General features: G+C 45.7%; 2 protein-coding genes across 2 annotated transcripts; one reads left to right on the top strand and one right to left on the bottom strand.

Annotated features, from left to right (window-relative positions):
- The first annotated feature begins 14861 nt into the window (after window positions 1–14861).
- On the top strand, window positions 14862–16508 carry LOC131885006 (nucleolysin TIAR-like). The gene has a single exon (XM_059232926.1). The coding sequence runs from the start codon at window positions 15121–15123 to the stop codon at window positions 16246–16248; it is 1128 nt and encodes a 375-aa protein (XP_059088909.1). The 5' UTR covers window positions 14862–15120; the 3' UTR covers window positions 16249–16508.
- Window positions 16509–16750: 242 nt separating this feature from the next.
- LOC131885007 (tRNA wybutosine-synthesizing protein 4-like) lies at window positions 16751–17675 on the bottom strand. The gene has a single exon (XM_059232927.1). The coding sequence runs from the start codon at window positions 17560–17562 to the stop codon at window positions 16783–16785; it is 780 nt and encodes a 259-aa protein (XP_059088910.1). The 5' UTR covers window positions 17563–17675; the 3' UTR covers window positions 16751–16782.
- Window positions 17676–17681: the final 6 nt, after the last annotated feature.

Raw genomic sequence — 17681 nt, forward strand, 5'->3', positions numbered from 1 at the left:
TCAGTTCCTATGATGTCCTAGTAAAACATCTTTGGACCTGTTCGAGCTTTTGCAAACCTGTTGAACTTATTGGAGCCCTAATTGGAGAGCAAATTCAAGATGTGGCTGAACAATCGACTTCTACAGAATGTAACATTTGATAGCAAATCTTGGACATTTTAGAGATGCATAATGTAAAACATCGATTAAATTTTTTAAGATTGAACATCAGGATAGTAGATTGAACATCAAATTTTGGCTCAAGATAAATGCTCTAAGCCACAAAGATAACTGCAAATTTGCAGGCTCAGTGAGAAATGAATAGCTTCTATACTACACAGTTCAGTAGAGACCTTATATTCTTAGTAAAAATGGGCAGTCCAATTCAACTCTTCTCATCCTGAGAGGAACCACTACAACAGTGTCTTGTCCAAAAGCACATTAGATTTGAAGTGCTCGGTAGTTTTTTTTAGCATAGTATTTTTGGACTTACTGTGGATGCATAATTGATTTAAATGAAAAATTTTACATCTCCAAAACTCTTAGGCAGACCATTTCCAACTCAGAGGGAAGTCCAGTTTAACAATACATTTATCAATGTCCATCAGAGCTGTACAAGAAAGATTGGACTGAGTTAAACCTGCTTGCCCAGTTTGTTTAAAAAAACCAATGAACCTAATCCTAATGACAAAGTTAACACAAACTATAGAACAAAGTTTAGCCAAGAGATTTGGGGAATTCCATTTCTGCAGATTACATATTTGCCTCTTAACATAACAAATAGCTCATTAGCTATATCAAAAATATTTTTCATTTTTTCTCCTAGATCTCTATTAAATGCTGGCATCCATTCACCCCAGCATTTCAAACAAACAACAAGAAGAAAGGAAGTCAATCTTGGAAGCATAGAGCTGCCATTTTCTAACCTTTTTACATCAATTTTGCACTTTTTACTCTTGACATGTTTGCTGCTTTATATACAGGCTAAGAAAAAGTATTTATTGCTAATCAAATTCTTGAAATATAAACCAATTATTTTTTTTAAACATTTGAAAGGCGTGAGTGTCTAAAGGAGTGTTTACATGAATAATTCTACCCAGAATGGAGAGCCACCAAAAGCAACTTTTGTAGTACTAGACCATCCTGCCATCCAAAAAGAAACATGTTTAATACTTCATTTTGCCCACGTTACAAATTTACGGGGGTTAGGTGAGGACAAGAATTCAATCAGATTTTTTTAGCAAATATATTTTTTTTTCAATACTACGATATATTATGGGAGTACACTTCATTGTATTGAAGTATTGTAAAGTTTACTACCATGCATTGCGTAAGTTACCTCTTCTCAAAGCGCACAGTTAGACTCGCTCATTGCCTAAAGCTTATTCTGGCATTATTGAACACTCAAGCACCCAGCTGCACCATATTATCATCTACTTTTTGTATTTATGCCTATGAAGTCAAACTAATTTGTAATGAGATGGTGATCATAACAGACAAAAATTGAGTTGGAGGCATAGATCATTAGAATATATTTCTCAAATACCACTACCTTTGAACAGCCATGCAAAGTTTGAGTCTGGGGAACAAAGTTTGTAAAAATTCTGCATTATGTATCCATTGTCTATAGCTGCCCAGACCTTCAGTGACTGAAGCCCTTGCGTGCCCTAATTGTTGGTATGGTGGCAAGGTCTTGGTATCCACATGTCCCAGATGGCGTTGAAAAAAAAATTTCCCCCAAAGGGGGGGATTTTTTAAAAGGTTTTGGGGTTGCTTGGGAAGCCTAAACCAAATTCAACCAAAAGTCCTGTGGGCACACCTTTGTTCAACGGTAAGCCTGGACCTGGAGAATACCCTGGTGGCGCATGGAGCATTAACACATACTGTAAACCGTGGTGCAGGAATTGCAAAAACTCATGCATTTTTTGATGCATCGTTGCTATGCGTGTAATTGCAAAAATAGGTTCCGTGTTCACATCTCCTCTTTGCCAATTACCACTCTGCCTTCTCTCCATTTCTTGACCTTTAATCCTTTTTCTGGTCTTTTCCCATTAACAGCTCGCCATATTACCAAGGAAATTAAACCTCATATGTTCATTTCAAATCATTTGGTTTACAACCATCCATGGGCGTTGGATGTCCAGTGTTCCATGCATGAGCGACCTTCATAATTTTGGAAAAATTTCACTAGAGATCTTCCGGCGTATTTCAATAAGTGGTTATTGTCATTGTTCATTAGTTCAATTTTGTTTCTGGTCCAAGGTTTTCATTCACTGGTGTTGGTGCATGGTTTATGTAGACCTTTGCTCTGAATCAAATTTCTTGCACTGAACCTTTTTTTCGGATATGTACAGCTCATATTAATTTGTTGATTATCAGTATGGACAAATTCATATCATGGTTTTACCCTGAAAGTTTCTGAAAGGGTATCACAGATTGACTACAAGGGGCCTAACAAGCAACATTAGATGCAATTGAGGGATATGTGAAGAGATGATCTGTTTCATTTGGAATCCAAGATAAGAATGTGAGAAGATCAAATTAATTTCATTATCAGGAAGCTGAAGCCTCTGGAGTTATGTCATTCCGCAGCAATTGATAACGACGTGGATAAAGACCTGGATCACCATAAGGATGAGTGTGATAGACCAACTTCAAATTTGGGATTTTGCCAGGATTTTAATTCAACCTCTGAGTGCAAATTGAGGTCAGACATGCAGTCCTGTCATCCCATCACAAGTTTGGGTTTGCAAGCTCAATTATCAAACTCCCCACCAATATTGGAGCTATATGAATCTTAATGTCTATCAATAGGTGCCCTCTATGCATATTATGCAACGTTAATAGTAATTTCAAACTGGGATAGGCAAACCCAGTATCTTGCTACTCTTGGACATGTTGTAGCCCGAAAATTGCTCCAAGGATATTGCCACTTTGTTGAGGTATTCAACTGGACACAGGAGAAGCTAGAACAACCATTCTTTCCTCTTCAAAGGGACCCATTTATGGATCTACAAAGCATTTACTTACGGTATAAAGATTTTCTCCAGGGTGAAAACAGGAGATGGGGCAATACTATACAAGCTTGTGCTACCATTTGTCTGAGATTTGACTGACTGCTTCTCACATCTTTTGAAAACTTTAGTAGCAAAATACGCACACAAAGTTATAAAGTTACTAATTGAGTTCTCTAAAGGCCAATTGGGATTCAAATCAGTTTGAATCAGGTTTGCAAATATTATGGCCGTTATAGATCAGATTAAGCAGACATATCTCGGATTCAGATTCAGATTAGGATTCCAAAGAACAAACTTATATTCAGTTGTTCAATTTGAGAGCTTTTGATTTGAATTGTTTGTATTGGGACAGAGCTCTTGGGTTTGGATTCGATTGATTGAGCGGAAATTTCGATCAGATTTGGTTGGATTGGGAAAATTTCAAAATTTGGATTTGGTTATACCAAAATCACTTTGAATCTGATTGGAGACCTTGCTGGATCAAAAATGCCACTCGATTTCTTGTCGTATTACTTACCAAGAATATAAACCATGTTCATTTTAGATCATTTGTTAACATCATTTTGCTCACCTCTTGCCAAGTGGACACAACCCTCTTTCTTCCAGTTTTCCATGTTAAAGAGGCGTTTTGTCTAATTTCTTTAACTATTAGACTCAGCAAAATTGTGCTGACAATGCAGTTGGATAATGTAGGACGAGGGAGTAGGGAGGTCTCGGACACGTTTTACCGTTTTGGAAGAGTCATTACGAACTGTTTATTTACTTTCTTCGCGGGCCTATCAGGGTTCCCATACATATATCCCCCCAGAAATGACAGGAGTTATTACTATTGAAACACTCAATACAAGGCGCGGTTAACGCTAAAAGGGAAAACGGTAATTAATATCGGGATTCTTCTTGGCTAAACGACCCGGAGCGGGTGATAGTTTCGTCATTTTTGCCAAGGACATTGTCAAGGCCGAAGGCTGGCTTGAGCCGGTCAATGCTGACAGGTCCTCCTTTTCCCCTTTGATAAGGACGAAGAACTTGTCATGGCGGCTCACAACTTTGTAAGGGCCCTTATAGGGTTGTCCAGAGGTTTCTTAACAGCGGAGACTGTCTCCAGACGTGGATGCAAGAGCTTCAATTGTTTGGAGATGTAGGTGGAGCTGTCCTTAGAGTGCCATGAGGCTGGCACAAAGGCAGTACGACTGATGGCTTCTGTGAGTTCGAGCATAAAGTCACTGGCTGCCGGGGAGTTAGTGAGGGAGTTCTGGTCAAAAAAGGCTCGGGCAAAACCAGAGAACTGCCATAGAGCATATCCGCGGCACTGAATCCAACATCTTCTTTCACAGCAGCTCTGACGCCGAGCAAGACGGCTGGGAGATGGCGAGCCAGTGATGTTGCCATTTTCCAAGGCGGGCACGGATGGCGGCTTTCAACTGCCGATTGAAACCTCTCCCACCATGCCATTGGAGCAAGGGTGATAGGCGCGTGGTTGAGGTTTGTTGAAAACACAAGGGATGAAGTGAGCTCGGCCCAGAGTGCGGACGTGAATTGCCGTCCTCTGTCGCTGATGATTGCTGCGGGTCTGCCAAAACGGGCAATCCAGCCGCCTGAAGAATCCTTAGCGCAAGAGGTTGTGGTTGCATTCAACCATGGGACGGGCTCTGGCCAGCGCGTGTAGCGTTCGACCATGGTGAGAAGGTAGTTGTTAACCATCGACGGGGGGCTGCGTTCAGCAGCCATGAGGTCTTTGCTGAAAGAAGGCCACTGGTCTCCAGCTGTTGTCAGTTGTTGTTGTTTCAAGGGCACCGCCAATGGCGACGTCGGTATGCGTCCGTCACTAGGCGGGTGGGTGTTCTGGGCTAGGAAAGGCAAGTGGGACTGTGGTGGCAAGGCGCTGCCTTGAGAGCATCAAACGCAACCTGCTCGGTTGTAGCCCACCTGCAATTGCAACGGCGAAGCCTTGGGACGCTCAGTGCCGTCAACTTCTTGAGAAGGTCGTAGAGGGTCTAGCCATTGTGGAGAATCCCGCAATGAAACGACTGTAGTAAGTGGCCATGCCAAGGAACTCTTGGAGGTCCCGCACCACGGGTGGGCTCCGGAAGCAAGGATGGCCCTGGACATGCCGTGACATGAGAGGGCTTGGGTTTGACTCCATCAGATGAGACAACATGGCCAAGGCAATCCAAGACGGCGACGGCAAAGCAGCACTTGCCTGGGTTAAGGGACAACCCAAACTCCTGGAGGCGCCTGAGAACTTGTTGGACAGTGTCACGGTGTTGATCTTTGTCACTTGAGAAAACAATTATGTCATCAATGTATACAAAGATGTTAATGCCGACAAGGGCGGCATTGACAAACCTTTGGAAAGTTTGGGCTGCATTGCATAAGCCAAAGGGCATCACTGTAAATTGAAAAAGTCCCTAAGGTGTTGTGATGGCAGTCAGGGCAATGGAGTCAGGAGCCATAGGAATTTGATAAAATGCTTTGACTAGATCGAGTTTGGAAAAAACTGTCATGCCTGAGAGCTGGGCAATGAAATCCTTGATGTGGGGGAGAGGGTAAGCATCTTTGACTGTAGCGTCATTCAGCTTGCGGTAGTTGCCACAGGCCCTCACGCTGCCATCATGTTTTGGGACAACAAGCAAAGGGGAGGAGTACGGTGAAGACGAGGGCTGAATGATGCCCGCGTTGACCATATCAAAGATAGCGTTCTTGGCAATGTCATGCTTCCGGCCAAAGAGGCGCCTAGTCTTAGCACGGATCTTATCAACTTAGGCTATTGGCTTGATCTGGATGCGGCACTGGACGTCGTGTTTGGGGTCCGCACCAAAAGCCCGAGGCTTGGTGACGTTCACGTACAAATCCAGCATTTTGGAGTAGGCAGTGGGTGTATCTGTGGGAGCAGCCTGCTGGGGCGGTGCTGTTGTCACAGCCCTGATGGCCGACGGCTGGGAGACGACGCCGTAGACAGATTTGCCTGAGGGTTGATGTGTGATGCGGCGATTGTGGCAATCAACCAGGATCTGCTGGTTGTCAAAGAAGTTGTAGCCAAGTAGGCATTCCGTGCAGTCAGAGACGAAGAAGCGGTGCATTATAGGCGGTCCTCAGCCAAAACATACAGGGAGCATCTTGCGGCCGTACACGGTGCAGGGTGTGCCATTAGCAGAGGCAAACATCTTGGTGTTTGGGTTGCGGCAGGCGCTGATGTCTGCATGCGTCGCTGGGACCATGGACCAGGCGGAAACCGGAGTCAGCCATCCACATTGTGCCTGTGGTTGCATCATGTATCTTGATAGAGTTCTTGCATGTGTAGAAATCTGCCGGGAGGACCATGTTGTCCGCTGGCTCCAGTGGCCAAGGGCCCGTTGAGCCCAAGGAGGCCACAACAGGGATGTGAGCAACAGCTACCCTATTGATGGAATTGGCAGCGGAGCAGGGCTTTTGGCAAGTGTAGGCTTTGTCACCGTACTGAGCGTGGAAACGACAGAGGACCTGGCCGTTGGCCTGCATGTAGCCACCGGTGGGGAGTTTCTTGCCGGGAACATCTTTTTTCTTGGGACGCTGGCGGGTTTGGTCTTGGGGTTGCCGTTGGTGTGCTGCGAGGACCTTGAAAGCGGCATTGAGAACATCCTCGGCACTGTCGCCGGTGGGCACGGCTCCAACGGCAAAGACAGGAGCACTGGCCTCTCTGGCGCGCATGCTTTCTATCTGTCTGTCTGCCAGACTAGCTGCATCGTCAATGCTGACCATCTCGCCGGCGTTGACAATAAATTGTCGCACCGTGTCGGGCAACTTACGGACAAAACACGCTTTAAACAACAGGGACGTCTCCGCTTCGGCTGGGCCGTCCGGCCAGAGACAAGTCATGACTCGGACGAGCTCGCTAGGGGTCCGGTCGCCCATTGTCAGGGCAAGAACCTCCTCGAAGAGCTCGAGGTAGGACTTCTTAGTCACCTTGAGAACGTAGGCCATGAAGTTACTGTAGGGGGTGCCAGTTGGAAGGAGCGAGGCGGCGTCGGCGGCGTCTATGCCGCGACCAAATTTTCCAAGTTGGTCGACATCAAGCGCTGCAACAATGTGTCGATACATTGTTAGCTCTTTCGAGACGGCGTGGACCCCAAACTGGGCCTCCGCAGACCTGAACCACCAGGTAGGGTTCGTGGGGGTGAATTTGGGGATTTTCACTGACACCGCGAAGACGGGATGTGTGTGAAAACCTCGCGCGGCGGCAGCAGGACTGGCCCCAACGGTGGGGTTGGATGCGGCACCGGCGTTGGCCTCAGGACAAGGGAAAGTAGGAGAGTCTCGGACACGTTGTTACCGTTTTGGAAGAGGCATTCGAACTGTTTATTTACTTTCTTTGCGGGGCCTATCAGGGTTCCCACTACATCTTCATGTATGCGTAATTGCATGCTCATCTCATGGCATGACCTCCAGAATCTTGGAGTCATCGGTTCTGCCTTCCCTTTGGCGGCCTCTGGGGAGATTAACACAGCAGTTGAAGGTTCCAGCGCAATAGAAGAAATGACACAGGACCTGAGGAGGCAGTTCCACGATGTACTGTCAAATTCCCTGGCTCTGGATCAACGCGTCGTGGGTGATCCCATCCAAATCAGATTGACAGAGGACGCTGTTCCGTATCACGCCAATACCTCACATCCCATTCCGCTGCATTATTGCGCTGAAGCCGATGCAGCTATCAAACGGTTGCTTGATTCAGGCCGAATTTCTCGTGTAGAGGAGGCTACGACATGGTGTGCTCGTGCTCACTTCGTTCCTAAAGAAGGGGGCAAGGCCGGGCTTCGTTTGGTCACAGATTACAGGGTGATCAACAAATTCATCAAGAGACCTGTACAGCCTTTCCCTTCTGCCCAGGACATCATTAGAAGTGTAAGTCCTCAAGACAAATTTTTCTGTAAATTAGATGCAGTAATGGGATACTTCCAAGTCCCACTGGATGAAGAGTCTGCGAACTTGACAGCCTTCCTTCTACCTTCAGGGAGGTACCGGTACAACTTTGCCCCCATGGGTATGAGTCTCAGCGAAGACCACTGGAATATGGTTTCCGATGAGGTCATCAGAGGTCTTACTTTTTGTCAAAAACTGGTCGACGACATCCTCATCGGTGCACCAACAATTCCCCTGCTCAAATCCCGCATTCAGACTGTTCTTTCAAGATGCCGTGAGAAAGGGATTACGATCTCATTACGCAAATTCGTCGCAGGTCGCGAGGTGCCCTTTGCAGGATTCGTTGTCAGTGACCAGGGTGTCAGCCCTGACCCTGCTAAAGTGCAGGCAATCCAAGACTTCCCACAGCCAAAAACAGTGACTGAGGTGAGGTCCTTTTTGGTCCTCGCCAATCAATTTGTGTTCTTTGTGCCGGACTTATCGCATGCTATGAGTGACATTCGTCCCCTTCTCAAAAAGGGAGTTTCATTCCAGTGGCTCAGTGTCCACGAAAAAGCATTTTGCCAAGCCAAGAAATTGCTGACATCCACGAGTAGTGCAATGTGGCTTGTTCAGCCTGACGCCTGCTCAGCGGAATTATGCAGCCATCGAGCTCGAGTGTCTTGCAATTTTGCGCGCAGTGCACAAATGCGAGTTTTATTTGAGAGGGTGTGCATTCACTGTTATGACAGACCATAAGCCGCTCGTGGGAATTTTTGCAAAAGACATTATTGACATTCGTAACGTGCGACTTGCAAAATTCCGTGAGGCCCTCTCATCTTTCTCTTTCCAGATCAAGTAGACGCCTGGAAAAGACAATCTAATTGCTGACGCGCTTTCACGCGCTCCGCTGTTCCCATGTGAGCCAGATCACGCCGATTGTATGCTCCAAGTCGTGTCTCAAGAAATCGACCACCTCGATCCCTCCATTGATGAAGGGTACAAGAAGTTGATTCAGGAGGTGCGGAGTCATGCATCTGCGCGGGATCTGCCCCCTACAAGTTCAGCTTTATCCTTCAAATCTTCATGGAGCGACCTCAGCATTCTTCCTGTTGAAGGTGCTGAGCTGCTCCTTTGTGATGGGAAAATTGTCCCGCCAATGTCAGCTCGGCCTGAAATTCTACGCCGGCTTCATCTTTCCCACCAAGGCCTGGAAAAAACTAAGCTGCATGCGAAGCTGTTTGCATGGCCAGGCATGGCCAGTGATATCAAGGGCATGATCGACGCATGCACCCAATGTCAGACATACCGCCCCTCTAAACAAGTTGAGGGGCGGCGCTCCCAATTATCGACCAGCCCCATGACCCGTGTGGGACTGGATCTTTTCTACTTTTCCAGCAGACATTGGCTCATCATGGTCGATGAAGCTTCTGGTTTCATCTGGACCAAACCTCTGGCACAATTACACTCCAAATCTATTATTCAATCCCTCTCAGAATGGTTTGACGTTTTCGGCGACCCCATTTTCATCAGATCAGATAACGGCCCACAATTTCTATCGGAGTTTGCAGCCTGGTGCTTACATAAAGGCATCACCTTTGAGCCGGCCAGCCTGCATCATCCCAATTCAAATGGCCTAGCTGAGGCAGGTGTGAAAAACGTCAAACTCCTTCTTCACCGCACCGCCAATATGTCATCTTTTCGCACCGCACTGCGCGAATTTCTGGCGTGCCCACGCACGGCAACTGGCCTTGCCCCAAGCGAAATCTTCTTTGGCCGCCAGCTCCGAACTGCTCTCCCCGCATCACACATGACTCCCCGGCCTACGTTACCATCTGAGAGCTCAATCGTTCCCAATATGCGAGTTCGAGTTCAGAACCCCATTTCCAAGCTGTGGGACCACACTGGCAAAGTTATCTCCGTGTACCCTTCGGGAGAATCCTTTGTCATTCTATACGACGACGGGCGAACACTTAGGCGGAATCAGCGATTCCTCAAGCCTCTGTCAGCTCCCCTGTCATCAGCCACAACATGCAGCCAGCCAGCCCATGGGCCGGCAGCATCCATGGGCGTGTTCAGCCCATCCATGGGACAACCACAAGTGCCCCAGAGCGTTCCCTTCGGGCTCAATCTCTCTTCACTGGAGTTCATCCACGAGCTCCAGCACCGTCAGCGTTACCGCGCACCCCGTGAGGGGAGAGTGGCACAACCTGCTGATCTACTGCCTCCACCGGGCAGCAACACCACCGACACCACCAGCCGCATCGAGGAGCTTCCAATCTCCCCGCTTGATGGCAATATCACCGTCCGCTAACAACATCCAGTGATGTGCGTCCATAATAAATGGAAAAGGCCTTTCAGTTATTGAGTGTGATTAGTGCCATGACAAGTCTTCCAAGAAATCAATCATCTTTTTACTATACTACATTTCATCTCTCTCAGCCTCAATTCCCTATATTTTCGGCTCCCCAGGGAGACGTTCCATTCGGCTTTCTGTACATGTTTTCTATGTTTCATCCGATTTTCCGTATAGTATATCAATAAAGCTGACTGCTCTCTCGAGAGAGGCAGTTGATCTCAAGAACTTAACGGATAGCATTCCAGATCAACCTTATATTCAAATACTAGCTCGGTCTGCCAACTCAAATTCGTTGTCAGACTAAATATCGTATAAAGATTGAAAGGTAATAAATATATGAATTATAGCCTTTCATTTTAATAGTATTGTTGATAACATTCCCTGTAGCGGTTAAAAAAGACCGTGAAAAACCAAACCAAAAAAAAATGGATGTAGGTTAGAGGAGGTGAGTTTAACCACATCCAATGAAAAGTTCATTCGATTTCTGGCAATGCAACTCGATAGCAAACTTAACTGTCACTGTCACATTGAAGTGTAACAAACAAAATTCGAAGTATTGTTTTCAGTCTGAACAGCATTCGCAAGTCAGTGCCTAAAACTGTAAAGAAACAACTTTATAATGGACTTATCCAAAGTGTCTTGGAGTACGGTGTTGAATCTTATAGCCAATGTACGAAACTAAAGATCTTGTCCATACTACAGAAAAGAGCTATACGCTGGAAAAATAATGCGAGTTGGTTATCTCACACTAAATCTCTGTTTCATCAGTCCAAGCTCCTAAAATTGCCAGATTTGCGCATGCTTAAAATCCTTCAAGTGATGAGGCAGTCGTGCTTGTAAGGATTTCCACCATGTATCAATATTTTCAAATGGAAAAATAATCCTCGGCTTGGCGGGTGGAGGTCAATTACTCCAGTTGCTGAGTCGGGACTTTTACAAAGATTACCAAACTTTGCTTTTCCCAAGGAGTGGAATAATTTCAACCCTTCAGACATTGATCTAACGAGAATAAAATTCACCCAAACAATAAGAAATTATCTCTTACAGAAGTACTCCATTGCTCCTTGCAGACTCAAGAATTGCTATGATGCCAACAGAAATCCTAATAAATGATTTTATTTTTCTCTTTCATTACATACAATTATCCGCCGCTCGATCTCATCAAAACACTCCACGCACCAAATACCGGGTGTCGAGGATAAGATTATACACACATTTTTTCCTTTAAAAATCCTTGAAACCTTTTAAGGTTGCCTGAGTTTGATATGTATGTTTTTTGTCATTGTCCGCTCTTTTCATTTTCGTAAAAAAATATAAAAAAAATCAAAGCTAAAATTCATGAAAGCAAAAAGAATATTTATTGCAGCTTTGCTGTGTCCGGGATAAAGTTCTACAGAAGTAAGTTTGAACCTTAAAATGGCCCGCCAGACTATTTGAGATGCCCAAAAACTATCTTGATTGGCAAGCTGACCCTAATCCCCCTCCTAGGAAAGGAAGAACACCAGCAGTTAGAACTGCAAAAGTGGTAGCTTGAATAAAAAGATTCAAGGCAGTTCCAAACAAACCAATGCATTGCATTGGATTGGACCTCCAATCTGGTTCCAGAGGAATGCAGACTAAATGCAGATGCCTACATTGAGGTTTCAAAGTCTACTGTGATACTCTGGATGAGAAAAGTAGCATAAAACCAGCTTGTTGTCTTTCAACAAGACTTTGCTCTTGCTCATTCAGCCAAAACTCTCCTTTTTGGCCAATGAGGGAACCCTGTTTTGGAGGCCTAAACTAAGGCCCTTAAATTCTCCAGATCTTCAAATTTTGGTTTATGCTGTAGAAAGAAGCTTGCAAAGAAAGGCCCCCTTCAACTAAAGTTCTAGACAGCCAATTTGATGCACCATCCCTCCAACCAAAATCTGCACTTTTTTTCACCATTTTTGGGTCAGATTGGCTAAAGTCATTGCTTTAAAAGGATCCTATTAAAAAACTAAGCTTTAAGTAAAAAAAATGCTAAAAATTAGCGCAAATTTAACATCGCCTGATTTAGAGGGCTTTTCAGAGAAAAGTCACTCCAACCAAGCCACTTGAGGCTTTGCTTTGAACACATTTTGGCGGTTGGGCAGCAGGGTGTTGGGCTGATTGGCTTCTCTTGCGTTACTCAGTTTCAACCAAAGCAGACAAACAAGCCATCAACTCACTGGCTCCCTGAATTTGGAACTTGATTTTGAGAATCACGTAAATAATGTGTTCAAAGCCGATCCCCATCGCACACACCAGGTAGCCGCAACGGGCCAAAAAAATCTCAGAAATCCCATGAGTGTCGTTTTTCTGACAAGCCCTCTAATCTGATCTATTATATTTTAGAATTTTAGCTCTCAAAATTATCTTCTAAAAAAAATATGATGCTTTTAAGTGAAAGCAATACCGCTGTCTAATCTTATCTTTGACACCTGTCCCTAATTATGATTTTGCAGCTTCCAATGTAGCTACGTTATGTTTGGAAGCACATTCATGGCCTCTGTCCCAATCCAGATATTGAATTGTTAAATGAAACACAGATCAAAACCAAGAAATCAAATTTTGTCCCGTATCCTGTACCCTCTCTTTATAACCAACTTTTCTAGCTTCATTAAGACAAACCTACTTATTAGACAACCTGTTGCTTGCTTTCAAATCTGATAAAGACAACTTGTTAACACTATTTTAGGGAGGAGATGTGGCGTAGTGGTTTGAGCAATTTCCTAGCAAGAAGAGAGGTTTGATTGTACTCCCCAACCTTTCTCAAGGAAATTTTTAGACATTAACCCCACCCACAGTTGGAGAACCAATCTGGTATGGACTAAAACACTGCCTAAAGGAAATAAATTGGACAATGTGATGGCTAGCTTTGCTTGCCGGGTGAGGTTCACCCCTCTGACCCTAGCACCCACAATACATAAAAAGATACATTCCAGAATTCTGAATTCAAACTCATTAATGGATCAACATTTTTATCAAATTTGAGCTACTGGTTTGGAATTGTTCCCTTGAGTTGGTTCCAATTTTGCCCAATAACCCATTAACAAACAGTAAAAACATTGTAAAACATTGGACACCGGTCACCTGGTTGCATCTGAATTGCTTATGGCGGCTTTACACTAGGATGAAAAATCAAGATTGAATCTGGTTTGAGGATTGAAGTAGGACTAGTTCTGGGGTGAGTTTTTGGTGTCTGAGTCTTTTTGTTTGACTTGAGTACAATGAAAGACTAAAGTCCTCTGCTGGACTAAAGTCTGTTGCCAAACTTGCCCCAGCCATACTCCAACGTCAATCCTCAAACTGGATTTAATCTCGGTTTTCCATCTGAGTGTAATGCTGCCTTAAAAACTCTGACTTCAAACCTCCGCTCAGGATCTCTTTGCTTTCTGTCATAGAATATCAAGCGTTTACATGTAATGACAAACTTTCTTCTTCCCTAAAAATTATGACTGAAAAATAATCATAAGAATGGAATCACCAATTCCTTTAGTTTGGCTGGTTCACCTGGTAAATGACAGTGTAATCTTGAGCTATTCTGCTTGACATAAAATGCACAAGTCCTGGTGTCAAGGCTGTCTTTTGGCATTTTCTTTTAACTGCCGATCAAAGAACTTTAAAACTGACTAGAAGAATAGAAGAAAAAAATTCTCATCTTTTTTATATCCATCATTGGGGCTCAAACAAAGACCAAAAACTTTAAGTGTTAATTTTATGAGCAGGCGACAACGGCAAAGAGCTTAAAAAAAAGAAATTCTCGAAACTGAGGGAGTGGTCTTAAAAACGTGTCGAGGATGCTACTGGATACCCGGTAGAATTAAATTGTAATCAAATTCCTATATTGGATCATGACGCTCACCCATCCGAACAGAAGGGAAAAATCAAATATTGATTGTATGAAGTTCATCCCACAATCTTTAGTCAGTACTCGTTAGGTCTCTACATGACTTATGACAAGGGCTACCCAAGCTCATCTATGTTTGAACATTTACAGAAGGTACTAAAGAATACACTTGCATAGGTATTTTACGCACCTGAGATCACCTGTGATATTTTTCTAGCCAACAATGAACCGCAACCGTTTCCCCTTTCGTCCAACATTTCGCTTAGTCATCATTTTTTCCGTGAGCCTGTGGGGTAGGGTCATACATTTAAGATATGAATACAATATCCTATTTCAATTCAAACGGCGCCCATAGGACCCATCATATGAGATATCCGCTCTTTCCATTCGACAATCGGTCATTTCATCCCAACATCACCCCATGAAAAAAGGCCGAAAGCCAACGTCACAACGTCACCCTTGACCGACGATTCGGCCGAAGCTGACCGAGCCTCTCAGCCCTTGGTTCAATCAGCCGAGAAAATTCCACGGTGTTTCATGAGGGTCGCCATTTTGGAGCTAAGGCGGCCATTCCAATCATTTGATTCTCATTCATGACCAAGAAAAAGCCTTGACACAAACCAAATCTTCAACCACTTTACTCACCTCATCAGGCCATATCCCAATTCATATTTCATAAAGAAAAGATATAAGCTTTCCTTCTTGACTCAAAGCAAAAGTCTGGATTTGGGGTAATCTGACTTTTTAAGGGAAGCTAACTTGGCTCGAGCCTGAAATAAACGACAACACGAGAAATAGTGCTTCAAGCTCCAGCTCCACTTCTGTGTCTGTCTCGGTCGCCGCCCTGTCTCCCTCGTCCTCCTCCGACCCACCCACCGTCTGTGGCCACCACCCGCTAGCAGCCACCTGCTCACGCATCCCAATTTTTGGCCCGTTTGGCACGCCCCGCACAACGTCCTCCCGGCCGGCGTCCCGGTGGTGAGGTGACCTGAAAGGGGTGGTTGTCGTTGTCGAGGACGTTGCTGTGGCCGTCAGTTATGGAGATGGACGAAGACAAAAAGACCTTGTACGTGGGCAATCTGGACCCGAGCGTAACCGAAGAGCTGATCATGGCCTTGTTTGGCTCTATCGGGCCCGTCAAAGGCTGCAAGATCATCCGGGAACCCACCGGCAACGACCCCTACTGCTTCGTGGAGTTCGTCAATCACGGTGCGGCCATGGCCGCGCTCACGGCTATGAACCGACGAATCTGCCTGAACCGCGAGCTCAAAGTCAACTGGGCCTCGTCGCCGGGCTCGCACGCCCATGCGCCCCAGCCCCTCAAGCCCGACACGTCCAATCATCACCATATATTCGTGGGCGACCTTAGTCCCGAGGTCGAGACAGAGGCCTTGCGTCACGCCTTCGCTCCCTTTGGCGAGATATCCGACTGCAAGGTCATCAAAGACTTGGCCACCAATTGGAGTCGGGGCTACGGTTTCGTATCGTTTGTGCGGAAGGTCGATGCCATGGCTGCCATGGAGGCCATGAATGGCACGTGGCTGGGTAGTCGGGCAATTCGGACCAATTGGGCTGAACGGAAACCGCCCCCGCCCACCCACAAACCGCAAGAAGAGCGAGCCCCCAAGGCGTTGAAGTATGACGAAGTGTTTCAGCAAGCCTCCGAGGTCAATTGTACTGTGTATTGCGGTGGTATCACCAATGCTGATGAGCTCACGATACGGCGAGCCTTCTCGCCGTTTGGCCGCATCTTGGAGATCCGTTATTTTAAGGACAAAGGATATGCCTTTGTCCGATTCGACAGCAAGGAGTCGGCTTGTAACGCTATCGTAGCAATGCACGGTCAGGACATTTGCGGTCAGGCCGTCAAGTGCTCATGGGGTAAAGAGGGTGGAGGTGCGTCCAGTGGGGGCGGTAACGGGGGTCCGCCCGCCGGCTATTACGACCATCCCTCGGCCGGGGGGGGATATCCGTCCATGGGACCCCCGGGGGGTGACGCATACAATTACCAGTACTATCCCCAGGCGCATTATGGCGGGGCCGGCTTTGGCGCCCCACCGTCACAGCATTTCATGCCACCGGGTCCGATGGGCGCCAATCCTTACTACCCACCCGCCGCTTACCCCTATGGAGGTCAGTACGGGCCACCTCCCACTCAAATGTAAAGAACGTATTCCGGGTCCCTAGTGATGCGTTTAAATCGACTATGATTGTTATCGACGAGATGCGATGAGTTATCCACCTGATGATCGGATCGCGCATGCATGGTTGTCTGTGGGGGAAACACTCCGAACTGAACTCGCATCCCAGCCATCAACCCGACACCGCCAGAACAAATTAAAAACTGAACCTCATTCAATGCCGGCGTGCTACTTCCTCAAAATATAGATTATTGGCTGTTATTGCGAGCAGCCATCGGCGATCATTCCCCGTCTCGTACATATGAATTCAGCCTGCCCTGCCCGGATGGGTCTAATTTCGTGGCACATTGCATTGTCACCGCTCGTTCTTACTGCGGATTGATGCTGTCGATGGGGTCGATGTCCAAAGAGAATAAAGAAATCGACTCGGTCATCAGGCCACCCAAAATTGTCTGGATGACTTTTGTTACTTTTCCTTAGTTGGCCTCATACCTTCCTCTGAAAGAAATATTCAGCTTGTTATTGATAATGTTCTGACGTCATTGAGTGGTTTATTCATTAACATAACTGGTTCAAATGAATTTCAATCAAAGAATCCGCCACATGCATGCCAAATGAAAAACAGTTTCCTCCCCCGCCAAAAACAGAAATTATGCCATTATTGGGTTGAAAAATTGATCCGTGGTTGTAAAAGGTCAAGAATCGATTCCGAGGAACGGCTAGCTCGAAATTTCTTACTAACTTCGATTCCAAGTCTATCCAAGTAATTCCAGCCTCTCCTGCCCGGGCAATTCCACCCACCAAGATCAATTTCGAGCCCACAACATGGGATGTGTGAGCAAATCGCCCGGAAAGAGAGTCATGTCTCCACCGAGTCACTTGTAATCGAGGTCCATTTAGATTCAGTTGGATCAATTGATCATTGAGAGTCTTTTGATCGGGTAGAAGACCGCCACTCACGAGGATATCTGATTTGGCAGTTACAGCCATGGAATGAGAAAACAAGCCGAATGGTAGACACCCAATTAGAGACCACTGGAACATTTCCGTGTCCAACTTGAACACATCCTTCAAGACATCCTTGGTATTCCGTCCTCCGCATAAAATCACCGATTCTGACAGTTTGACCATAGCATGCTTCCACCGAGCACATGGACGACACTGGCCTTGAACCCGAACTTGATTCACCTCAATCTGAATTGGGCTGAACCTCAAATTAAAGAGCTTATTACTCGGTTTTAAGGGGGAAGATCGGCCCCCAAATGTTAAAATCTCATTATGATTCAGAGCGCATGAACTAGAATAAATGCCAATTTCCTCTTGAAATACTTCACGCATGACGACACCCGTGGATGGTTCTATGCACCCCACCCATCCATCACGTTTCCCAGCATAGCCTCCGATGGATATCAATACATTCGTTGAAAGGATGACCAAATTATGCCCGAACCTTTGGG

The sequence above is a fragment of the Tigriopus californicus genome, chromosome 8 (assembly GCF_007210705.1).
Source record: "Tigriopus californicus strain San Diego chromosome 8, Tcal_SD_v2.1, whole genome shotgun sequence".
Taxonomy (NCBI): Eukaryota; Metazoa; Arthropoda; class Copepoda; order Harpacticoida; family Harpacticidae; genus Tigriopus; species Tigriopus californicus.

Coding starts and splice junctions, on each gene's coding strand:
- LOC131885007 (XM_059232927.1), bottom strand. CDS start 17,562: ATGCGTGAAGTATTTCAAGAGGAAATTGGCATTTATTCTAGTTCATGC.
- LOC131885006 (XM_059232926.1), top strand. CDS start 15,121: ATGGAGATGGACGAAGACAAAAAGACCTTGTACGTGGGCAATCTGGAC.